This window comes from Grammomys surdaster, unplaced genomic scaffold (assembly GCF_004785775.1).
Source record: "Grammomys surdaster isolate TR1022 unplaced genomic scaffold, NIH_TR_1.0 126531, whole genome shotgun sequence".
Taxonomy (NCBI): Eukaryota; Metazoa; Chordata; class Mammalia; order Rodentia; family Muridae; genus Grammomys; species Grammomys surdaster.
Window position 1 is genome coordinate 17,285,482 of NW_021621323.1, and position 26,704 is coordinate 17,312,185.

The following is a 26,704-nucleotide window of genomic DNA, read 5'->3' on the forward strand; positions in this document are numbered from 1 at the left end:
AATAATGCGTCTAATGCGTCAAAAAGGAAGTTAAATGGGAAATAAAAATGAGGAGCTTTTCCTCTCTCTGCTCACTCTGTTGGCAGATGCCTATCATTTAGATCTACCAGCCAAACTCTGAGATGTTTTTGTTCTTTCTTGGGTTCAAAAGACTTAGTGTAGTTTTTGTGCAGGTCCTGAGCTTTGGATAGTGGGTGAGTCTTATATATATATATATATATATATATATATATATATATATATATATAATCTGCTGGCCAAGCCTGTACCCTTCATACAGGACTACATGAGTTCTCACTCCAGAAGACCCGCTAGTTGTCTGTAGGGCAAGCATATTCAGCATGAAGTTCCCTGTGATGGATAAATAGCTTTGGATACAGTGAGTGGGCTTAGGAAGGACCCTTTTATCATAAGATAGGCCATAGATTTATATACTATGATAGTTTGATAGAAATGGACATAAGTCTCTAAGAAAGAAATATCTATTTTATAAGTTGGCAAAAGAAGATACAGCTCTGACAGTGAGTTTGTGTGACAGGGTCACATTCACTGGCTAGGCGAGGGATGCAATTTAGAAACTGGAGTCAGGGCTGGAACGCAGCTCAGCGGTAGATCACTTGCCTTATGTGTGAGGCCCAGGAATGATAAAAGTAAAACAAAACAGAAACACAACAGAACCTGAGGAAGGGGGTTGGTGACGCAGGGGTACACAAGAAGTGCAGACTAAACAAAAGGAACAATCAGTTGGCTTTTTTGCACACCCCCACACCCCCACACACCCCCAAACACTTAGGTAATTCAAATAAATTTCCTATTAGATAGTCACCAAACTTGGGTTACTTTGAAGCCCATAACTTTGGGAATCAACAGCAATGCTAAGCAGAATAATAATGTGAGACTCACCAGTTTTCAGTGTTTCAAAAAACACAAGTAGTTGTCACTGGGATCTGTGAGAGTGACATTTCCAGTTGAGGCAGCAGCCACCCTGGATGTACATGGAGGGATCAATCCTTCCTGCTGTGCAGACCCCATTGGAAGATTCCACCAACACAGACAACTATCCCTGAGTTAGGTTTACTATTTCTGTGACAGGTTGGGAAGGAAAGGGTTTACATGGCTCACCCACCCACATTCTTGTCCATCACTGAAGGAGATCAGACAGGAATTCAAATAGAGCAGGAACTGATGCAGAGGCCACGGATGAGTGCTGCTTACCAGCTTGCTCCTCATGGCTTGCTCAGCCTGCTTTCTTATAGAACCCAGGACCACCAGTCCAGAGGGGGCACCATCTACACTGGACTGGACTCCCCCATCAATAACTCTTAAAGAAAATGCTCTACAGACTTGCTTGTAGCCAAGTCTCCTGGAGGCATTTTGTTTTCAATTGAGGCTCCATTGCTTCAGATGACTCTAACCTGTGTCAAGTTTATAAAATTAGCCCCACAGTCCCTGTCAAATACTTACCAGCAACCATAGACTGCACCTTACATTTCAGGTAAATGTGCTGGACAGAATCCTTCAAACTTCCAGCCCTTGTAGGCTCATATGTCACCAGACTGCTCATTGCTACCAGGACCATAAAGGACCAAGAGAAAACTGGAATTTGTGAGAAAGAAAGAAAACCCTCAAATTTAGTGACAATAACACCACGTGACAAATTTTTCTTCAAATTTGTGAATTAAAAAGAAGCTGTGATTGGGGGCAGGGTATTGCTCAATAAGTAAGTACAGTCCTTACCCAACATGTATGAGGTTCCAAGTTCCATCCCTAATGTTGGGGAGGGGAAAGGGACATGATTTGATTTGATTTGATTTGATTTGATTTGATTTGATTTGATTTGATTTGGGATGATCAAAAGATAATCACCTCTTAAGTAAATTCCATGTGGGATTACCCGAGGTGATGCAAATACTCTCTAACTCACAGAGTCACTCCCCCCACTTTATTTTTGAGATAGAGTCTCTCTGTGTGTTCCTACTCTGATAACACCCACTGATCCATTCATTCACAGCACCTCACTGTCCCCAGGCCTGCTCCAGCTCCCTCTGAGGACAAAGGGTCAATGACCAGACCTGTTTTGCAGTGCTTGATCTTGCCTGAGAGGTATGGTTGCTTTCCAAAACCAGACAGAAATCTAGGTCTCCACAGAGCAAGCACCCAGGGCCTGGGAAGGCATAAACACAAGTCTCAGAAGTCACACAGGGAGGGACTTAACATCACCACCGCCCAGGGAATTTTTGTGGATTTTCTGGTACTTCTAGAATGTTTATGAGTCAGAAGCAGAAGTCAGAGCTCTGAAGACTCGGCCTTTAAAAGAATCACAAATCAAAACAAGCTTCGATTTGGAATTTTTTTTCAGATACCAAGTGCTTTTATGTTTCAAATATAATTAAACAGAAATAGCTTAGCTTTTCATGTGTGACAGACGTCTAGTTACAGTTAAAGAAAAAATACAACTGGGCTCCAAACAGCCAAACCCAAAAAGCCACAACTGGGTCTTGAATTGGTTTACCATTGATCATTTTTCTTCCAGTGTATTTCAAATGTATAAATGCCGTCAACAACCATCCACTCCAGCTTAAGATTCACTACGGAATAAGCCAGACCTGCATACCCCAGGTGGCAGTTTAAGGCATGAATCTGCCGTTACTAGTTTTCTTTTTTTTTTCCACACTTAGCACACAAGGATGGTGGCCTGAACACCTGGCCTGCTTGTTAATGTTTGGATATGGCTAATTCTTCACGGTAGCCTAATATGAGATCCATAGATGCTGGAATCTGAATTAGGAAATTCTTGAAGAAGCCAGCATAAGGGTTCACACTGGTGTGTGGTAGGTAAAGGCAGTGAGATGAGGGGTTTGAGATCACCCTCAGCTATAGAGGAATTTGGAGGCTAGTCTGGGCTTCATGAGACCCCATCTCCAAACCAAACCAAACCAAACCAAACCAAACCAAACCAGGAACTAAGTGTGAGATTACAGGATGAGCTACCATGCCTGTCTCTCTTTCTGCTTTCTTGTGTTTTATCACCTAGTTTTCCAACTTTCATTTCCATAGGAGTAAAGATTGGCATGGCCTTACCTTGGGTATTTACTAGATCTTGGTGGGAGCCAGGAATTTGTCATCTAACACGCCAACAGGTGATTTTGATACTAATTTCTTGCGCACCTCATTTTATAAAATCTATTTTTAACACCTATCAAACTTAATTCTTTAAGATTCTTAATAGTTTGCAGGCTCCCCTCATCAAGGACAACCAAACCACTCGGAGCTCTGGGCCTGCTCAGAAGATGCAGAGGGGGCCAAAGCAAATGCGATTGTGCCTAACGTCCACCAGGTGGCAGCAGACTCTTCTCCACTCGTAGAGCTTCCCAAGCCGCCATTCCAAAGTTTGCGGCTCAGCAACTGACTTCCAGTATTGTCCTTGTTGTTGCATTGAAAGATAGGAGAAGCCTCGAGATATGATTTTATCAGATTCTTTACTACTCATCAAGGATGAGATAAATATTTTTCGGAATCTTAGTTTTAACACGTAGGACAGTCCTGAATTGCTCGGTATCTTCGTATCTCTTGGAGAAGGGATTGTCAAAGAAAACTACCCTTGGTTTAGGGACCTAGACCTGAAAATCAGAAGTGGTTTTTTAAATGACTACCTGAAATCTCTCTGGAAGTGATTAAAACACACTCTTATTGATCTAAATCAAAGAATTCTGAAGCCTTTTGAATGTTAATTAGCCATACTTTCCTTCCTTCTTTTTGTCAGGTTTTTTTGAAACAGAGTTCAAGACCAGCCATGACTATGAAGTAAGATCCCTCATTCTTCCGATAGATAGATAGATAGATAGATAGATAGATAGATAGATAGATAGATAGATAATAGATAGATAGATGGATGGATGGATGGATGGATGGATGGATAGATAGATAGATAGATAGATAGATGAAACAAGGTATGGCCAACTAATAATATTCCATCTCTCAGGTATATAATGATTTATTTCTTTTCTAGTCTCAGCCTCCTCAGTGCTGAGATTAAAAATAGTTAGCCACCATGGCTGGATAAAAATGACTCCTAAGCCACAAATCAAGCCAGATTTGAGAGGAACATTTTGATTATTTGTTAAAACCTTCTTTCCCACTCTTCCTCTGGTGTTTTTGGTTTTGTTTTTTAATGGCTAGGTGCAAAAGAATTTCAGACATACACACTATGGAGGTTTCTTATTTTCTTCTCCTACTTCCCCCATCTGCGTTTAGAAGGGCTCAAACATTGTGCTACCTTTAGAAGTTGTTGTCTTAGGCTACAATTACCTATCTTTTATCTACTTCAGAAAATTCGTATTCATTTGACAATCCCCACCTACTTTATAGAATTCCTTTTTCTCTAAAATGAAATTATTTTATAAATTTTCTTCTTCATTTTTTTTTTCTTATACAGGCATTTTCTCTGTGTAGCCCTGGCTGTCCTGAAACTCACTCTGCAGACTAGTGGGATCCACCTCAAATCCAGAGATTCACCTGCCTCTGCCTCCCAAATGCTGGGATCAAAGGTGTGCACCACCACTATCAGGCTGCAAATTTTCTTAAATAAGAAATCGTCTTAGTTACTTGTCTATGGCTATGATAAAACTACATTGCTAAGGCAGCTGATAAAAGAAAGCATTTAACCGGGGTCTCAAGGTTCCAGAGGGTTAGAGTCAGTCCATGACCATCATGGCCGGAGCATAGTGGCAGACAGTCACGACACTGTAGCAGTAGCTGAGAGCTCACATCTGATCCACGGGCATAAGGCAGAGAGTGAGAGAGCTAAGAACCTCAGAATATTTGGAACATCAAAGACCACCCCCAAGTGACACATCTCTGCCAACAAGGCCACACCTCCTAATCCTTCCCAAACAGTTCCATCAAATGCAGAACAAGCATTCAAAAGTGAGTCTCTGGGGGCCATTCTTATTAAGACCACAGAAAGATGTCATTTAAAAGAACTAAAACTTACCACTTGGACCAGAGAGACATGCAAAGTCTCACAATCTTTGTTCATAAGTGCAATGGCCAATGTCACATCTGGAAGACAGAATTTCACAACTCTTCTCCCTAACCTGACTTCCATGATATCCCCTGAGCCTTGGTTGAGGAGAAATTAATACAGCTGTTCTCTTTAGGGCTGAGCACCCAACAGTCACTTATTCTTAGCACTTTGACAAGTTATGAGCCTTGCATTTACCAGTCAGTGCCTACTACCAAAAGAACTTCCTTGGACTAAGGTCGAAAGCAACACTTATCTGTATGTATAAACTTAAATATTTAAAAGGCAGTTTGGCAACATGAGCATTTAGCAAACCAGCAGTAATAGGTTCCTCTGTAGATCCTGTGAGCTGCCCAGCCTTGAATTATTGACCAGGTTTACAGTATCAGGCATGAATCCCTCCTGGGGAGAAGTACCCAAATCCAATCAGAAAGTAATTGGTTATGCCCATAGCAGTTATGCCAGTATTGAACCACTGGGCACACTTTGACTGGCATATGAGTATTGTAGCATGTGGGTGGGGTTCAGCACAGGGTAAGACCAGTTATGTCTTTTCTTCCGCAGCAGCAGCATCAGACATGATGAAAGTAGCCAGCAGAGAGGAAGTTTTCTGATCAGTTCCAGATTGATTTCTTTATATTCTGAAACTCAAGTGTGTGGTACCTTCAGCAATAAGGCCCTGCTATCTAGTTAAGTTGAGTAACCAAGATCTCTGGCTGTATCTGCAGCACTGCTTTGGAGGTCTCTGGGACCTCCTTGGTCAGTAATTTACAGGGAAGTGTCTTATGCTTGGCATTGAGATTCCTGAGTAATAAATAACCTGTCTTCTGGCATCAGCAGTATCTACCCACACAGGGTTTTTCTGCTCAAGCCCCCTTTTAAAACAATTATATGTTTTATATTGGCTTGTAAAGTAGATCTTGATAAAGACTTTTTATGCATGTTTTGTTCTGGTTAATCCACCTCCACCCTCTCCTCTCCCAGTCCACATGCCCCATGCACGATTAAACTTCTAACACCAAGTCTTTCCCCTTCTACTTTGATAGTAAGTGTCTACTACTGTCCCCTAGGTCCATGAAGGTGTCTTTTCTTCCTCTTTTCACGGTCCCTTTCTGACTTTTATGACCTTCGCAGCAACTCCAAGTTAAACACACAAATAAAAATTTCAAAATGTCTCTACATGTGAGAGAGGAGAGGATTGCAGTGTTTGTCTCTACTGCTGAGGTAATAGATGATGATCAATAATATCTTGGGGAGGAAAGGGTTTATTTCATCTTCTAGCTCAAACTTCATCACCGGAAGAATTCAGGGGAGGAACTCAAGGCATGAAACTGGAGGCAGGAACTGAAGCAGAAGCCATGGAGGAGTGCTGCTTACTGGCTTGGTCATCATGGCTTGTTCAGCCTACTTTCTTATGTATGGTAGGACCACCTGCCCAAGGATGGTTCAACTCACAACGGGCTGGGCTCTCACACATTGATTATTAATCAAGAAAATGTCCCACAGCCTTCCCTATAGGCTGTTCATATGGAGGTATTTTCTCTGTTGAGAAAATACCCTTCTTAGATGACTCTGGTTTGTTTAAAGTTGAAAAAAAAAAAAACACTAGTCAGCACAGCTGAGATCTCCAAGTAGTGTCAATTTGCATGCCTCTGAGAGCTAATGACATTGAAGCCTTTGTAGAATGTTTATAGGCCATTTGTGTTTCTTTTCGAGAACTCACTGGTTCCAGCCTATATTCTATGGAGTTGCTTTCTTGATGTCTAGGTATTGAAGTTCTTAGACTATTGTAGATACTTATCCTTTATTAGATGTGCAGCTAGAAAAAAAATCCTCCCATTCTGTAGACTGCCTCTTTGGTTGGTGGACAGTTCTCTGTGGTAGAGATGTTTTCACGGGGTCCTGTTTGTCAGTTGTTGGACTTATTTCTTGAACGGTCAGAGTCTTATTCAGAAAGCCCTTACCCAGGATTCCATCCAGAAGTGTCCTCCATACTTCCTGCAGGCTTAAACTCTCAGATCTTGTACAAATCTTTAATCCTTGGAAGCTGAGGTTTCTGCATGATGAGGATAGTATTGCTCTTAGATCCAGTTTTCCGAGCACCATTCGTTTGTCTTTTCTCAGATTTGGATGGTTATTTTTGGTATCTTTGTCAAAGGTCAGGTAGCTGTAGCTTTGTGACCTTGTATCTGGCTCCTCTGTTCTGTTCTAAGAATCTATGGATCTGTTTTGTGCCACTACCAAGCTGTTTGGTGTTTGTTTGTTTATTAGTTTATTACTATGGTTCTGTAGCATAACTGGAAACTGAGTGTGGTGATATTTCTAGCACTGTTCACTTTGGCTCAGGATTGCTTTTGGCTACTGTACATCCACATGAGTTTTAAGATTATTGAAATTCAGCTTTAAAATTTTTAAATGGCTTAAAAAATGAAATGATATTGTATTTTGTCAGGAGCTTTTTCCTGTATCAAGATGGCCTTATGATTTCTATTCTAGAGTCCATTTATGTAATAAATAACATTTATTTATTTTTATATATTACTTTATAAGTACATCTCTGGAATAAAGTCAACTTGACCATGGTAAGTGATCTTTATGATGTGCTATTAAATTAAACTTAAAAGTATTTTTGAGAACTTTTGCAATTATATTCACATGATCATTGGGGTTATTGGTCTTTTCTTTTTTGTTACATCTTTATCTGATTTTTTTTTAGATTTTTAGTATCTTCATAAAATACTTTGGTAATGTTTCTTCACTTTGTATTAATTAATTTAAGAAGTACTGGTATTAGTTCTGCTTTGAAGATCTGAAAAATTCACTATTGAATCCATCTGGTCCTGGATTTGCTTTAGTTGGGAGATTTAAAAATCACAACTTCAATCCCACTGCTTACTACAGATCTGTTTTAATTGTTGATCTCCTCTTGGTTTAATTTTGGTAGGTCATTCATGTCTTAAAATTGATCTATTTCTTTTAGATATTTCCAATTCAGTGTGAAGATATACCATTTTCGGTAAGACTTAATGATTTTTGAATTTCACTGGTGTCTGTTGTAATGGCTCCTGTTTCAGTTCTAATTTTTTAAATTTGGATCCTCTTATTTCTGTTAGTTGCTTTGAGTAAGGTCTTGTAAGACTTTATCTTTTCAGAGATAAATAGGTTTCATTGATTCTCTATATTATTTTGTTGTTATTTTGATTCCAATAATTTCTACTCTTGTCTCACTTATTTCTTTTAGTCTAAAGACTTGTTCTTCTTTTCCCAGACCTTTAAGGTGTATCATTAAGTTATTTATTTAAGAGTTCTCTGATTTTTTTTAAATTATAGACTCTTTTTTTTGTTTTTGTTTTGTTTTGTTTTTCAAGACAGGGTTTCTTTGTGTAGCCCTGGCTGTCCTGGAACTCACTCTGTAGACCAGGCTGGCCTCGAACTCAGAAATCCACCTGGCTCTGCCTCCCAAGTGCTGGGATTAAAGGTGTGCACCACCACCACCTGGCTAAATTATAGACTCTTAAAGCTTATAATTTCCCTCTTATGATGCCTTCATTGTATCTCATGGTTTTGGTATTCTATATTTCAATTTTCATTTGATTCTAAGATTTAAAATGTTTTTCCTCATCAATTTATTTATTACTTTACATCCCGATCACTGCCCCCCCCCTTCTCCTGGTCCCCTTCAATAGTCTTTCCCCATCCACCTTCTCCTCTGAGAGCATACCCAGCACATTAAGTCTCTGCAGGGTTAGGGGCATCCTTTCCCACTGAAGCCAGAGAAGGCAGCCTAGTTAGGGGGACAGGATCCACAGACAGGCATCAGCTCTAGAAACAGGCCCTGCTCCAGTTGTTGGGGGAGAGTTTATATTTTTTCCTTCTTGATTTTTTTAAGGATCTAGTCATTGCTCAATAGTTCGTTGCTTAGTCTCCATGAGTTTGTGTTTGTTTTAGGCTTTGTCTTGCTGTTGATTTGAAGCCTTAGTCCGTTGTGATAAGATAGAATATAAGAAGTTATTTCAGCTTTCCAATATTTGTTAACAATTGTTCTGTGTCCTAGTATACGATACGTCTTAAAGAAAGTTCTATGGACTTCCAAGAAAAGTGTGTATTCTTTGTTGTTCGTATGGGTGTTCTGTAGCTGTCCATTAAGGCCACTTCATACATATTGTTGCTTGATTCAAGGATTTCTCTGTTTGGTTTATATTTGGATGGCCTGCTAACTGGAGAGAATAGGGCATTTAATGCCGCCCACTCCCCTTGAACTGAGGTTCACCTGTGCTTCTTTTATGAAATGGTGGGCCTGTGCTCAGGGTGTTACCTTTAGTATTGTAAGGTCTTCTTGATTGATTTCTCCTGTAGTCAGCATGAGGGGACTGTCTTTATCAGCCCCCACTAGCTTGGGTTTGAAGGCTACTTTGTCAAATATTAGATCAGTGACAACTGCCTGACTCTGGGGTCTATTTGCTTGGATCATATTCCATCCCTTCACCTTAGTGGTGTCTGTGTTTTGAAGTGAGATACAGTCCTTGGAGGTGATAAGTAGATTGATCCTGCTTTTTGAACCCACACACTAGTGTGTGCCTTTTGACTGGGGAGTTGAGACCATCACTAGTCCAGATTACTAAAGGTTTGCATTGATTTCTGTCATTTTGTTGATATTGTATTTTTTTCCCTCCTCTCACTCAACTATTATTCTAGTATGTTTTTTTTTCCCCTGTGGTTTTGTGCATTGTTTCCCCCCCCCCCCTTCAATATGAAGGATTCCTTCAAACATTTTATATGGACCTGGGTTAGTGGCCATCGATTCTTTTGGTCTATTTTTATCCTGGGGAGGTTTTGTTTTCCTTCATTTCTGACAAGTAGCTTTGCTGGTTAGTCTGGTGTCCTTCAGATCTTGAAAAGCATCATTCCAAAGGCTTCTAGCTTTTAAAGTTTCAGTTGAACAATCTGCTGTTATTCTTAGTGGCCTGCCTTTGCATGTATCTTGGTGTTTCTCTCTTACTGTTTTCTGTATAGTTTCTTTGTTCTGTATATTTAATGCTTTAATTTTAATATGGCAAGTAAGGTTCTTTTCTGATCTTGTCTGTTTCGTACCTTCAATGCCTCCTGTGTTTGGATATCTTTTCCTAACTCTGAGCGATTTTCTGTCATGATTCTTTTGAAGATGTTTTCTATGCCTTTAGAGTGAGATTTTCTTGATGTGTAATCTGAATTCAGTTTTTTTTCAGAGTGCCACTATGTATCTTGGAATTCTCACTAGTATCTTCTTTTTTTATTATTATTTTATTGCCTTAGTTATTTTTCTATTGCTGTGAAGAAACACTATGACTAAAGAAACTTATAAAAGAAAGCATTGAATTGGGGTCTTGTTTGTAGTCTCATAGAGTGAGTTTATGTCCTTCACGGAGGGAGACATGGCAGCAGGAAGGCACAGTGCTGGAGCAGTAGTTGAGACCTTACATCTGATCCACAAACAGGAGGCAGGGTGTAAGAGAGCTAACTGGGCATGGCATAGACTTCTGAAACCTGAAAGTCCACCCCCAGTGACACACCTCCTCCAACAAAGCTACACTGTATTCTGCTAACCAGTCTACCAATTGGGAATCAGACATTTAAACATGTGAGCCTACGGACGCCATTCTCTTTCAAACCACCACGCTTACCTTCGTCCTTGATGAATGGTTCCACTTCCTGCACATTGTTTCCTGTGCTTACCCACCCTGTCCTCTCCTTGGTCCACTCTATTGGGTTTTTTTGTTTTGTTTTTGTCTTAGTCAGGGTTCCTGACTGAACATCATGACCAAGAAGCAAGTTGGGGAGGAAAGGGTTTATTCAGCTTACACTTCCACATTGCTGTTCATCCCCAAAGGAAGTCAGGACAGGAACTCAAGCAGGGCAGGAAGCAGGAGCAGATGCAGAGGCCGGGGAGGGATGTTACTTACTGGCTTTCTTCCCATGGCTTGCTCAGCTTGCTTTCCTATGGAACCCAAGACTATCAGCTCAGGGATGGCACCACCCACAAGGGACCCTCCCCCCACTTGATCACTAATTGAGAAAATGTCTTACAGCTGGATCTCATGGAGGCATTTCCTTAAGGGAGGCTCCTTTCTCTGTGACAACTCCAGCTTGTGTCAGGTTGACATACAAAGTCGGTATAGTTTTGTTGTGTTGTGTAATATCTAGTCTTCTGGATTGTTGTTTCTTCATGATTTCTCCCTTTGTTGGATTTCCTATTTGTATTATTCATCACCGCCTTGCTTCATTCAGTTCTGTGTGGCCATGATCACGTGTACAGCAGTTATTTCGAGTTCTATGTGGGACTTGATCGAACTCACTCTCTCTAGGCGCCATTACTGTAAGGGTAACACTATTTGGAAGAGTCCTGATGTTTTGGTTTTTTTGGTTTGGGGTTTTATTTTAATGTTACTATGTTGGGATTTATGCAGCTTGTGTTATTTTTTTTCTTACTTGGTTTAGTTTTCGATCAGCTATTCTCCTTCAGTTGAATTATTTGCAATTGTCACACAGACTGTCCCACAGACTTGAATGTGTTAGAACGCAATGTGCTGTAGTTGAGAAAATAATTCCTCCCTCCCAAAGCTCGGGATGCCTGGTGTAAGCTCCGTAGCATTCCCAAAGTAGAATGTTAACTGCAAAAGCAACCGCAGTGGTTGAATACTAACACTATTCAAATATTATATCAGCCAATTCCCAACAGTGGCTCCTTTGGCTTCAATGATCTTTGCAGGATAAACAGTCAAGGAGAGGCATGGAGTGTACTTGGATTTTAGTTAACATGCTTGTTCCTTAAAGAGAGAGAGTGAACAAGCATGGGGTAGGATGGGCAAGGAGGAGAGAGAATCGTGGAGGAGTGGGGGAGTGAAGCTGTGATCAGAGTATATTGTAAAAAAAAAAATATTCTCAAGAAAAAATATATGAGAAATCGTTATATAACCTAAAACTAGAAAATATGATTAGGGATAAAAGGGAAGCAGAGGAGGGGAAGAGAAACATTAAATTAACACTGAGTAGAAGACAGGATGAGGTGGACAAAGTACAGGCAGAGCGCCGATAACGTCCATAGGTTTAGAGGAGATGAAGAAAGAGAAAAACAAAGAGGAGTGTATGAGATGTGGCCAATGCGTCTCTGTGAACTGAGTGGGGTGGGGTGGGGGTGGGGCTTAAGCAACAGCCTCCAGACCTAACTGAGCACTCTAAAGACAAAAGCAAACCCATCATGGGGCATGTAGAAAGTAAGTTGCAGAAAGTAAAACAAATAAAAGAACGTATGGAGTAAACTGTGGCACGTCTGCACAGAGTTGAAAGACAGCGTTCCCAGATCCCTCCGCCTCTTACAGGGCCTGTGGTGCAGGAGGGGCGAGCAAGCGGGAGGCACTTGTCTCTGCAGCCTTCTGGTTCCCTGGTAGTCTAGAGGAGGTTGTGAGCTTTCTTGTTTGTTCTGGCAGAACCTCAGCATGCGCTGTGGCTTCTTCTGGTGTTGCAGCTCCAGTGCATGTGAGGAACAATGTAGCCTGCAAGCTCCTTCTGCACCTCCCATCGCTCTTGCCCAGGAAGCTTTATCCAATCTAGACTCTTATAAAAATGTAATTAAATAATGCTACACATTACAGATTTTAAGATGGCACTTTCAACTATTTCAATAGAAAGCAGCTTATATTACTAGAGGCATTTTAATAAGCTATAGTTTATACATTGGCTTCATATCGGAAGTTGGTAAAAATTGTTGTAGTAACTGCTTTCATGCCTTAAAATACATTATTCAACTAAAATATTATTGCCCATGTCTTCAGTTCCTCAGTTTCTTTATGCAAATGCATGTAATGCAGGCTTTGTGGCCTGGAGTAAAATGCCTTTAGACGTTGTGTTACTTATTCGCAGGGAGGGGATTTGCAGGCTTTGAGAAGGATGGCAGGAAGCAACAGCCACTGAGTGTTCAGCATCCTGACGCCCACAGTTTGTATATCTAAAATGAAGAGATCATAGAAGAACATACACAGACTTCTCCATAGCATGGATCTTTCTGACCTTAAGCTGAGAGCTACTGTTTTTATCTTTTATCTTTTTAAAATAGAACATCAGAAACAAACCACTATTCTGTATTCTGGCCCACTCTGATCTAGCAGGGAGATGAGGTCAGGGGTGGTGTTTCTGGCCAGCACAGCTGCCTGTGTTCTGGGAGCACAGGGAGGCAGGGCTGGCTTGGCACTCTCTGAGGCCTGCATTGCTAACCCCACTTCAAAGTCAAGGCCTGCTTCTATTTTTGTCTAGGGTCGGCAGCCCGCCCAAGCAGTTGCCTCTTGAACAAAAGGTTCTGCCAGATCTCTGACACCTTTGAGCCATACAGCCTCACCACACAATAATAAAAATAGTCATGATTTGTTGTGCTGTGTGTGTGGCGTTGAATTTATAAACTCTTCTACCCAGAATCTTGAAATGGTATCGGCATTATCCCTATTTTACAACTTACAAGGAAAGTTGAGCCCTAGTGAGAAACCAGACACCACAGGTTCACAACCGTGTGAAGTCTGAATTCCTATTCCTCCAGCTTGCTGACTCTAACAACCCTTACTCTTTTTCCCAAGGGTTGTCCTTAATGTGAGATTAAGCTTTAAAGTCTATTGTTTCGGTGCTAGTCTTAATTTGCTAAACATTGGTGTGATAAAACCACGTTCAAAAGCAACATGGGAGAGGAAAGGGTTTATTTCATCTTACAGTCTTTCATCAGGGGAAGTCAAAGCAGAACTCAGTCAGGAACCTGGAGACAGGAACCATTTTGATGTGTATTTATTGCATTCCTCAAACTGTCTTAAAATGTTCGGTTCCTTACGTTTCTGATCAAACAGATAGATAAACACACACATAGATAACTAGACACCGTCCAAAAGGTAGAGATACATAGATATAAACTGCCTATCAGTTAGATCATTTGTCTGTTGCAAACAGAATAATAGTGTAAACTTGTGCAGACCCTCTTCTCTGTTTCCTTAATAAAAGATTGTAACAGTTGCATTTCCAAAAGTTTCCCTTGGGAGTATTGTGAAGAGATGGTGACAAGACACAAGAACAAAAGCAAATGAGAGGTCTCCTCATCCTCCAGCATCGAGCTAGATTATATTTAAATCACCTTGAGAAAATATTCGCCCTATATTTAAATACCTCTACATGGGATGGGCATGGAGCTCAGCGGGTAGAGCACTCAGCTCTCATCCACAGGGCCCTGGGTTCAGTCTCCAACATTGCATATTGTATAGTAGTGAATCCCTGTAATTCCAGAACTCAGGAAGTGGAAGCAGGAGGATCAGAAGTTCAAGGCCATCTTTGGTCATTTTGAGGCAATTGTGTGTTATATATAACCCTGCCTCAAATAAAAGATAAAATGAATCTATATCTTAACATAGATTTTTTTCCAGTTTTAAACTGCTTCTCCTTGTTGGGTAAATTCTAGCCGAAGCTGGATATGACCCTACAAATCTGGTGAGAAGAAGAGATGGGTTTCCAGACACATAATAGACACCAACAGATTAACTTGATTTTCTCCTTCCAACCCTGTCCAGGTTAGTTTTTAGTCAGCTTGAAGCAAGCTAGAATTATTTGGGAAGAGGAACCTCAACTGAGAAAATGCCTCCATCAGATTGCCTGTAGGCAAATCTGTGGGGCATTTTCTTGATTGATGATTGATGTGGGAGGGCCTAGTCTACTGAGGTCAGTGCCCCTCCCCAGACCCCTGCCCTGGGGAAGGTGGTTCTGGATTGTGTAAGAAAGGAGGCTGAGCAAGCCATGGGGACCAAGTCAGTAGGCACTATTTCTCCACGGTCTCTGCTTCAGTTCTTGCCTCCAGGTTCCTGTCTTGCCCCCACCCCATCCCCAACTGTGACCAGAGATATATGTAAGCCAAGTAAACCTTCTCCTTTCCAAATTGCTTTTGGTCATGAGCTTTACCACAGAATAGAAACCTAACTAAGATAATTACTAATACTATCTACTATTTTTCTTGTTTGGTCTTATTTTAAGGAATGTATTTCAGGCTCCCTTTATAACCTGGGTATAATTGTCTATGATTTCTCATTTATAAGATCAATGCAGTTTGAAAACCTAGAGTGATGCCTGTAACACCCCCCCCCACGCCCTGAAGAGACGGGGGTTGGGGGGAGGGATTAAAGAGAAACTGAGATCCTGCCTCAAAGAAAAGAAACAACAAAGTAACTTGAAACTCCAAAATGTCTCTGTATCAGAGGTCAGAGGAATGTGCTCTTCCTAGGAGTCCCTTGCCACATGTGCCAGACGTGTGAAATAGTCTATATTTTGGAAGTTGACCAAACATTTCAGTGATGATAGGAAAATATCCTATTTACAATAGTACGATATGGAAATCAACACTCACTTAGATGTTTTCTATACAGCGTTTTATTTGATTCTAGGTACTATTTTAAGACTACCCCACACACATTCTTTTCTTTTGGATGCTTTCGTTGTTGTTGTTATTGTTGGTTTTTTGCATTCTTGAAATAAGGTCTCACCCTGTCGCCTACAATTGTCAATCCTCCTGACTCAGATTTCCAAACGCTGGGGCTGTTGGCATAAGCCTCCGAGCCCAGCCTCTAGGACCGTCTTCAAAAACCATTGCCCTCAGACAGGCTGCAGACCTTGATTTCTCTCTTCATGAGAAAGGTGAAATGGTTAAGAAAAACATTTCTAATGTTAAACTGAGTATACACCTAAGGGGAGGCAGGCAGGCAGACAGGATGGACAGACAGACAGCAGTAGAGGGAGCGCTGAGAGAGATGGAATTGACAACAGATTGCATGACAGTTGAGTAAGGCCTGAGGAAGGACAGAGAAGTCACACTGGCTGTCTGGAGCATTGTGTTCCCAATGGAAGGATCAGCAAGTCTCAAATCTCAGGGATGAGAATGCCTAGTGTCTCAGGAATTGCAAACAGAGACGCACCGAGGACTCAGCAGATTTTGAGTGTCGTAATCTAACTTGAGTTAGAACAATCAATAAGGCTGGGACCCTGAAAAATCAAGCAAAAGAAGCAAGGGTGGAGCTAGGGACATACAGTGCTGATCTAACAGGGCTCTCAATGGCCTGGCCGAGCCAACAGGGCAGTGGTGGAGGTAGGAACAAACCCCAAGGAACTTGAAGTGATGTGAGGTCAGTGCTCTAGAGATTCCCGACCAATCAGGGTGTACACATAAAACTGGGAGGAATGGTCTGACTGCTAGGACCCTAGCAAATGGAAAACTGGGGTCATCTTTGTGCTTGCGCGTTTGCTTCCATTCGCCCACCTCTCCTAGGACCTCTGCTTCTCAGAGATTCTAATCAATGCTTTAAAAGGCCAAGGAAATACACTCTGCTCCTACTTACTTGCTTTGGACCTCTCGAGAGCTGCTTCTGATAAAGAGTATGTTTGCAAAACGTACTTTCTGATTATGTGCTTAAAAGAGAAAGGTACCAGAGGAGCTGAAATAATATTTGTCAAGTGGAAATGCTTTCTCCAGGGTGCATAAGTAAGCAAGATTTCAGCCAAGAAAATTGTTTTAGCTTTGTGCAGAGTTTATGAGATAAAATATTTTGAATCTGAAAACCTGTATCAGGTTCAACTCCTCTGGCTGCTATGACAATTTCCATTGCATTAGAACTGCCTTTCTTATTCGAAGCACACTTAAGATGGCATTTCCCTGATAAATTCATTAACAGATAATTCAGTAAAAAACCAAGTAAGCTGTTTTGTTAACAAGCGATATGAATCAAGAACATTTAGTTGACCTGAAAAGATGGTTGCTTAAAAAATTGAGAATGCCCCTTAGCCCCTCCGTGCTTCTATCCTGAGTGTAGAGCCTGGGAGTCTCACCAGCAAGGGACAGAGAAACATCTAAATGTGATCTGTGAATAGTTCCTGTATGCTGGTCACTAATGATTAGTATTGATTGGCACAGATTTAGTCAGAATTTAAATGGCAGCTTCCAAAATTCCTTTTTCTTTCTTTTCTTTTTTTTTTTTTTTTTTTTTGGTTTGTTTTTTCGAGACAGGGTTTCTCTGTGTAGCCCTGGCTGTCCTGGAACTCACTCTGTAGACCAGGCTGGCCTCAAACTCTCGAACTCAGAAATCCACCTGCCTCTGCCTCCCAAGTGCTGGGATTAAAGGCGTGCGCCACCACCGCCCGGCTCCAAAATTCCTAAGATTGCATTCCATTTTGTTTTCCTGGATTTAGATGTAATGAGTGACAGTTGCTGTGTGAAAGAGTGTTGCCTGTAGCCCAGGCTGACCTTGAACTTGCTCCGAATCTGGTGATGACCTTGCTCTCTTTCAAGCTCTACTTCCCAAGTGCTGGAATTGCAGGCCTAGGTCATCAGGATTAAAACCGATTCTTCCTGTATGCTAGGCAAGTGCTCCACCAACTGAGCTATAGTACCTGAGTCTGATGTTTTGTTTGTTTGGTTGGTTTTTAGTTTGTTTTACAAACATCTCCCAATGCATTTTGTTTCCCATAAAGTCTAACATGATGATGAACATTTGAGTTTGTTCTGTTTTGAGACAGGCATCTTATGTAGCTCTAACTGGCCTGGAAACCACTACGTAGCCCAGGCCTGCCCTCAATGTGCAGTGATCCTCCTGCCTTTGTCCCCTGAATTCTGAGATTGTAAGTGTACATAACAAGCCCGTCAGATTATAAATTCTGACCCAGGCATAGCTCAGTGGCAGTGTAGTTGCCTAGGATAAGCAAAGTCCTGAGTTCAAGTCTTAGGACAGAGAGAAAGAAAAAGGAGTAAGAAAGATCTCTGCTAAAAGATTTACTGTGCACAGCTCCCCATACTAACTGTCTTTAGCTTTCTACCCACAGGGAGTCTACTCACCTTGTTCAAGTGAGAGAGGTACACAAATAGAAAATAGAGATAATGATGGTGTCTACTTCATGAGTCTGTTGTGAGGGTTGTGTGAAATAGTCCACAGAAGCAACGAACACCCACTCCCTGATACACAACAATAAGCAGCATATTCCTGTCAGCGATAATTAAAGGCAAAAGTAGAAAAGTAATATTTAGTATTCACTCCTCTCATGGGAATATAGAACTCCATCTGGTTCATGAGTTCAGTGAGCATCTTACAGTCTTTACTATATTAAAAATATTGAGCTATTTTAAGATTGGTATATATAAAAGGATTAGCATGTACTCTCATGGTTTAAAGAACCAAATGCTCTAAATATACGGTTGACTGATCCACGTAAGTTATTGTCATCTGCCAGATGACATGGCCCCACAGGCAGAGTGAAGAGTATTTTTACTTAGCCCACAGGTTGGTTCTGGGTATGTGTGTGCCCGAGGAGTATGCATGTGTGTCTGTGTACGAGTGAGTGAGTGCACCTGTACATGTGCATGTATTTCAAATGTTTCTACATTAACATTACTTGACAAACTGAAAGAAGAAGGACATAGGAAATGAAAAACAGGGACAAGATGGTGAAAGTGTGTGTTGAGGCCGGGGTGGGGTAGGGTGTTAGAATCCTAATCTGTGGAAGAATGCTTATGAAGAAGTAGATGCCAGCTGGCTGTGCCAGATCATGTCTGTAAGCCCAGCACTCAGAGGGCCAGCCTCTGCTACAGAGTGGAATCCTGCTTTGAGCCAACCAACCAACCAACCAACCACTAGGGAGAAGGAAAAAGAAGAGAAGGAGAGTATTGAGAGACAGTGTTTTATCAGGCATCAGGATCAACAACCAGGTAAAGCCAGGAATGGAGGCTTGGTTCAATGTAAAGATGTCCGCAGGCCAAGGATTCATGATGGAAATAAGCCCTCTTCTGCAAGGCAGGGCCTGAGCAAGTTGTAAAGTCTCTCCTCTTAAGACAATTGGAAGTTTCTAGACATTTTTCTTGAAATGAATCTGTAGACTACGATTCTATTCCATTTTTAGCACTTATTCTGACAAAGAAAACTATGATGAAGAGGTTTATACGTAGACGGCTGGAAATGGTGTGTGCACGCACAAGGATAGTAAAGCTGGTGTCTTAGCCAAGAAACCCCGGAGAGGAGCTGCTGCACATTAACCTGAGAGTTTAGAGCAGAGTCTTAGGCTTTACAAAGATAATAATGACATATTACTTCTGAGGACTTGGACTTCTCAGCCAGGCCCATGTGACTATATGGATCAGAACATGGGCACAGACAGTGGAGGCAGAGGCTCGGGAAGCCTGGCCCTTCACTTCAGACCATGTAGGAGAAGAATTTTTGAGTGGCTGACCTGAGAGGCAGTGTGAGGACAGCTGACAGGTCAGAGAGGGCTGTGACCTGACACGCTCAGGAAATCTGGAAAGGAAGAAACAGGTTGGCAAGCAGTTTTGGCAAAGAACCAGGAAGTTTGCTGCCTTGTGCCCACAAATGATGTGTTTCCTCATGGGCCAGGAGAGGTCAGGAACAAACGGAAGGTGACTAGCAGTCTCCAGGCTCCTGACGGGGCAGACGGGTTCGAACAGCTACAAGCTAAAGTAGACAGCTTCCTAGCTAGATCCAGAAGAGTTACAAATTACCTCCTGGAATGCAGAGAAATAATGCATGTCTCAGGTGTTGCTGAGATGAAGTACAAAGACCAAAAGCAACATGGGAAAGAAGGCTCACTTCGTCTTAGAGCTCCTAGGTCACACTCTGTCATAGAAGATGACAGGGCAAGCACCTGAAGGCAGGAACGGAAACAGAGGCTATGGAGGAAGGCTGCTTATGACTTGCTCCCTCTGGCTTAGCCCGCTCTCTTATATACCCCAGGGCACCCTGTCCAAGAATGGCCCCACCACCGTGGGCTGGTTCCTTCCATATCACTCGTTCATCAAGAAAATGCTTTACAAGGTTGCCTTCAAGCAAACTGGTGACAGCATCTTCTCAACTGAGGTTCCTCTTTCTAAATAACTCTAGTTTTCAAACTCTCTCTCTCTCTCTCTCTCTCTCTCTCTCTCTCACACACACACACACACACACACACACACACACACACACACACACACAGCCTGCATTAAGCAAGAATTAAGAACCGTGGGCTCGGTCCTCAGGGAGCAATCTTTGCATCTTTATTAAGAAACCTCCCCCTTCCAAATTGTCTGTCTCCAAGACCTAAAAGCCCAAAGATGAGGTTGCTAAAAAAAATTCCTTTTCTCTTTGCTTTTTATTATCCTTGCCTGTTATTCCAGGGAGTCAGAGTTAGCAAGCTGGGAGAGGAAAAGAGAGAGAGAGTCCTACCCTACCCCCTCCCTTCAGCAGGTAAGCCTTAAGACTCCACAGAGAAAGAACAGGAACCTTCTCTTAAAGTTAAAATTAGAGCACAGACAGGGGTGGAGCCTTCTAATTCAAAATAAGACTGGTTTGGGCAACTTGAGCAGCTGCAGAACTGTCCTTAAAAGTAAACAGGATGCCAGGACCTGTTTGGTTTGGAAAAATGGAAAAACCTTTCCTTTTGTTAAACACAACTTCAAAGATAATGGAGCAAAGAGAAACACTTTGACAGGGTCACCAGGAAAGCCAACTTGACATATTAATTACTAATAAATGATAAATTCTCTCTAACCAAAAAATCTTTCATTTAGGCTAGTCAGAATAGCTCAGGGGGTAAAAACACCTGCCATGCAAGCCTGCCATGGGTTTAGTTCTCCGTCACAAGGGAGGAAAGAGCCGGCTCTTGAAAACTGTCTTCTGACCTCCACACTAAGGAAGTGCATGTCACCCCCACACACATATACACCATCATAGGACACTCTTTGATTCCTTTGATAATAATATAAAGCACACGATGGAAGCCACAGTCCATGGGGTTAGGCTGGGATTTGACCACACCTGATGCAAACTTCAAAACAGAAGAAATGCCTCTGGTATTTTCGGGTTCTTCAGTCATTTCTGGATCAAGGTGTATCACATGGTTTCAATTACCAGCTAAGCAGAGGGCAACAGGAACCCGGACACAGACAGACAGAAGGGTATTATATCAACAAACAAGGCATGAAGATTAAAATTAGGGATTTAGTCGGAAGTGAGAATAGAAGCATTTAGTATTTAGGGCATGCACAAAGCAATTATGTACCTAAAGACAAGTTATTTATATTGTGATTATATCTCCAATCTAAGGTAATTTAAAACTCTATCCCCCATGATTAGCAGCTAATGGATCATAAAGGCACATTTGGTGGGACCATGTAAAGAACAATAGTCAGTTTACCCATGGAGAGGGTTCCTCTTCCGTCAGACAATTGGCAGTGCCTTCATACTTATCCAGTGTGCATTCCACATGGAATTTCATTTGACTTTCTTTTTTTTTTTTTTTTTTGAGACAGGGTTTCTCTGTATATCCTTGGCTGTCCTGGAACTCACTCTGTAGACCAGGCTGGCCTCAAACTCAGAAATCCGCCTGCCTCTGCCTCCCAAGTGCTGGGATTAAAGGCGTGCGCCACCACCGCCCGGCTCATTTGACTTTCAATGTGATTTGTTTGAAGATGTATTTTTATGTATATGAGTACCCATCTGCAGATACACCTACATGCCAGAAGAGGGCATCAGATCCCATCACAAATGGTTGTAAACCACATGTGTCTGCTGGGAATTGAACTCGGGACCTCTGGAAAAGCAACTATTGCCCTTAACTGCTGAGCCATCTCTCCAACCCTCAATATGATTTTTAATCTCCCTTCTGGAAAGCCCAGACTTTCTCTTCTATAAACACACCACAGAGTTTTATTTTTCTCTGTCCATAATTGACTAATTAACATTTATGTTTTAGCTGGGAAAAAAAAGCCTCTTCCTTCATATTAGGGTATCACTGAAAATTCTTAGAAATTTTAATTTCTATTAAGTTTCAATTTCTTGGAAGATTTTCAAACTAAGTGAGTTGGGATAAGGAGCAGAAAATAAATTTCCTCCAGCCAAATATATATATATATATATATATATATATATATATATATATATATATCACTATAATGTGTACAAATGTATACAGTCATATCGTGTGTGTATGTGTATGTATGTGTATGTATGTATGTGTGTATATGTGTGTATATGTATGTGTATATGTGTGTGTGAATATGCATATGTGTGTTTATATGTATGTGTGTATGCATGTAGATATATGGATATGTTCATATGTATGTATATGTGTGTATGTATGTGTATATGTGTGTGTATGCGTATGTATGTGTGTGTTTATGTGTATGTACATCTATGTATGTGTGTATCTGTGTGTATCTGTGTGTATGTATGTATTCAGTCTGTCCTACATTTCTGTAGAATCCTGGATTCCTTCATCTGTTACTGTCCCCTCAACTGTGTTGTTGTAAACAACAGCATGTGTTGAAAGAGGTGTGCTTGACCAGAATTGTTCCCTGTGCTTCTGGAAACCAGAGTTGTGTATCCCTTTTATAGCTCTGACAAAGGGGGAGTGGTTCAGCTATTTCTCTTTCACAGACAATCTTTTTTTTATATAGTTAAAAAAAAATAAAATCAAAACCTCTTTCTTCCTGACGAGGCATGCAGAGTGCCTTTTCACTGTGTAATTGTTAGACAGGTCTTGGGAACTCAAGCGATGCTGGGTCCTGGGCTTTAGAGCACAGAGCTTATTGTCTCTGTGTCTTTATCTCACAGCACAGTGTTTGGCAGTACTAGATAGCTCACAAAAGATGTTAAACAAGTTTAGGAATCTATGCATGAGTAATACAAGATATGTGTAGATGTTGTTGTCAAATTTAAAAATGTAGATGTAGGTCAAAGGTGGCAAATGCCACTGCCACTCTTGCTGACTCCATCACAGAGAGAGTTTGCCCATAGCTCTGGATTAAGATAAGGACATTAATAGAAACAAACGTCTGCCTGGATGCAGCATCGAAGGCAAGTTTCAGTGACTCCGAGGAGAGAACCAACCTCCACTCTATTGACATTTTTACTCTTCATACACAGATCAAGACGCAGTCATCTCCCCTGGTCTGCCCATGTGTGGCATGGGGGAGGAAGGGCACGCTGAAAACAAAAGCCAGTTGAGCCTGAGACATCTTGATCAAATCCAGTGCTGCTATTCATGTAGTCAGATAAGAATGAAATGCTTGGAAACTGGGACATTTGAATCTATCTTCAACTCTGGTTTTGTATTCAACAAGGTCTCTCTCTCTCTCTCTCTCTCTCTCTCTCTGTCTCTCTCTCTCTTCCTCCCTCCCTCCCTCCCCCCCCTCTTTTCCCCCTCCCTCTCTCTCAGTCTCGTGTTATCCTGTCTTGTCTCTAACACAATACGAAGCCAAGGGTGACTTTGAACTCCTGTTCTGCCTCCGGCTCCTAAGTGCTAGGATTATAGGCAGTGCCACCATGCCTGGTTAAGAAACATTGCTTTGATACTTTGATACTTTCAAAGTTAACTCATTTTTCCTTGCTGCTGCTTTCCTTCTCTCTTTCTCGATCTCTTTTTTCTTTCCTTCCTTCCTTCCTCCTCCTCCTCTTCTTTTTCTTCTTCTACTGTTTGTCTAAGCAAGTCTCATGTAACCAGGAGTGAGTAATAAGAACATTAACAGGCTAGCTGGCAGCTATGTCCTAGGAAAGCAGAAGGGTAAAGGGTGACTGAAACCTTCAACAAACCACACCGCTATGGATTATTCAAGCAGAGTATTTAGCAAGCACAGAGGAATGTTGCAGAGACGAACTCTGAAAGACTCTGGAATGCAATAAATATTAAAAAGAAAAACGGAGCCAAAATGCAAAGAGCCTAGCAGGGTGACTCCCTTAGAAACAAGGACCGTGTCTCACCCTTAAGAACTAAACACACAAGAGCTTGGTAACTCAGGCTTACATTCCTAGCTGCCATGAGTCAGTAGGATTGCCCAAAGCTCAGCTTGGGCTACAGAATGAGACCATCTCTCTAAAATGAGCAAGAAAGAGAGAGAGAGAGGAAAAAGGTCAGAGAGACAGAGAGACAGAGATACAGAGAGACAGAGAATAAAACCTCATATGTTGTGTGGTCTTCATCACATAAATAGATTCCAAGAAGAGAGGTGCCTATCCCTCCTCACTGACAACCCTTTCGTAAGTAGCTTTTATTTCATTCAGTGGACCAAAATAAGGCAAGCAATTAAAAGACACTCAGAAAAAGTAAAAATTGTAGGAGTTTACAGCCCATTTCTGTAGTTGTCCCTGGTTTGTTTATTTTGTGCCAGGAAAAGCAGGACAGGAGTGAAGCAGGTGTGTGTGTGTGTGTGTGTGTGTGTGTGTGTTAGGAAGAGAGAGAGGGATAGACAGATCCCAGTGGTGTTAGGGTTCTTCTTATGGGATCACTACTGGGAAAGACATGGTGGCAGTTTGAACTATGAGAACAAAGAGAGAAAACAACAAAAAGAGCCAAATGAGGAGTGTGGGAATCACACTGCAGACCAGAGCCAGAATAAACTAAGTGAGACAACCTGTCCAGGCTTCAGGACAGGGCACTGTGTGCAGTGTTTGGTAATGGTGCTATGAGCGCCTTGCAGTAATAATAAACACAAACAGAAGAGGATGGGCTGTATTAACATTTTCTTTGTTTTTAGGAGAGCAGGTGCTCCCTTTCTCTCCCTGGAAGATCAGCCCCACCCATCATTCCTGCATCTCCCTGGCTGTACCAGTCTGCTGGCAGTTACTCCAGCAAACCAACCTTCGAGCTGGAGAAAGCTAACAAGAGACCGACACCTTGGGAAGCAGCGGCCAAGTCTCCTCTCGGTCTAGTGGATGATGCCTTCAGACCCAGGAACATCCAGGAATCCATCGTGACGAATGTAGTCTCCGCAGCTCGGAGGAAGATGTTTCCAGGGTCCCAAGAGAACTGGAAAGAGAGACTGTCCTTTGTCCCTCAAACTCAGAAGACCAACATGAGCTTTTTGGAAAGACAAGAGTATAATGCTCCATCCTCAGTCAATAGCCACGTGTCTAGCCACTCCTTATATAGTCCCCAGTTGCCATATGTGTGTTATAGGCAGGAACCCAGAAATGATTTGAAAGCGATGTCCATGGAGACTAGGTCTGAGTACTGTCTTCCACTAGGTGGCTATGACTATAACCCACACCCAAGGGGGTGGAGACACCAACCATGAAAGTTGGTGTGACAATTGTGTGGATTTTGTTGTTAGTGAGCCTTTGTAGGGTTCCTTGCTTTAAAAAATAGACTTAAATCCACTTTTAGTCCTATGTGGCTCTCACAAGTCAATTTATCTGAGTGTACATGTGTGTAAACACACAAGTGTGGAGTGCTTCCTTGTTTGCCAATGCCTAAGGAACTGCTAGGTAGACAAGAGTCAGAGTGGGCAGGGCGTGGTAGCACATACCCTTAATCACAGCACATATGACACACGACAGAACACCAGGAATTCAAGATGATTCTCAGGCACATGGTTTGAGGCCAGCCTGGGGTGTATAAGACCTCACCTCAAAAATTCAAAATATTAAGTTCATCTGTACGGAGTCCCATGCAACTCTAGTTTACGCAAAGACAGTAAATCTGAACATTTTCTTCTACGTGCCTTAGCCCAATAAAGAATTATTAGAATACGATGTAGGAATTACCAGTAATTTTAATAGCAATGAATATAACATTCTCTTATTAATTTTTAAGTTAGCATACAAAGGAAGGGGTTTCATTTTGTCATGTGTGTATGCATGTGCTGTTTACTTTGTTCTAATTCACCTGTCACCCTGTTGCCTGTCCCCATGCCTTCAGACTTTCCTCTGGCTGGTTCCCATCCTTTCTATTAGGAGAAATTCCTAAGGCAAGCCCAACAAGAAGTAATAATCATACAGAAAAGAATTTCCTTGGTGTTATTTCAAACATTTCTCTGAAACATTTTAGGTATAGTTCAGACGTGTTAGAAGGCTGAAATGGAGTCTTTCTTCTTCGTCTTTGTCTTCATCTTCATCTTCTCCTTCTTCTTCCCCTCCTCCTCCTCTTCTTCTTCTTCTGTTTGTTTGTGACAGTCCTTTGCTATGTAGCCCTGGCTGGTGTGGTACTCCTTTTGTAGCTCAGGCTATCCTCAAACTCATGGGACCACCCTGCCTCAGCCTACCCAGTGCTGGGATTACAGGTGGGCACCACTATGCCTGGACAGGATGGGAATGTTCTTAGACAGGAATATGTCAGAGTGACATAACTTACACGAGCCATATGAACTTTGGAGAAAACTGTCATGTGTGGAAAGCACAAATCTAGGTATTGGATTTATTTCCAATCAGTTTAAAGCCAGCAGCCCGAGACAGGAAGACGTGAGCTGAAGTGTTCTCATTCGTCAGATGAGAAGGATGGATTGTCTAATTGCTTTAGGTTCTTAACAATTCTGATCTCTGGAGATCCTCTTGGCTGAATGACCTTTGATGCAGTATTTGCCGTTGCTCATCACATAAATATCAGATTACCTTTAGGAGTGGACGAGGTCATTAGTGCCAAGAAATGCGTCACTAAAGGTCCCAAAAGGAATTTCTAAGTGGCCGGTTTTGTGTATGTGGAGTGAAGACTGATGTAAAGATAAAACTATTCATGGATTTAAGGAAGTAGGGGATGAATGTACCTGTCATTGTGCAAAGGATGCGCCCGCTTGCTTATAGAACCAGGCAGGAGAAGCACACACCAGGGCTGCTTATAGAACCAAGCAGGAGAAGCACACACCAGGGCTGCTTATAGAACCAGGCAGGA

The 26,704-nt window shown here is 41.8% G+C and overlaps 1 protein-coding gene across 1 annotated transcript in view; it reads left to right on the forward strand.

Annotated features, from left to right (window-relative positions):
* The window catches only part of Synpo2 (synaptopodin 2), a 143,734-nt gene extending 118,525 nt beyond the window's left edge, over positions 1-25,209 (forward strand). The window contains exon 5 of the mRNA XM_028760493.1: positions 24,576-25,209. Within this exon, the coding sequence (XP_028616326.1) occupies positions 24,576-25,115 (540 nt within the window). The 3' untranslated portion in view covers positions 25,116-25,209. The remainder of the gene's footprint in view (positions 1-24,575) is intronic.
* Positions 25,210-26,704: the final 1,495 nt, after the last annotated feature.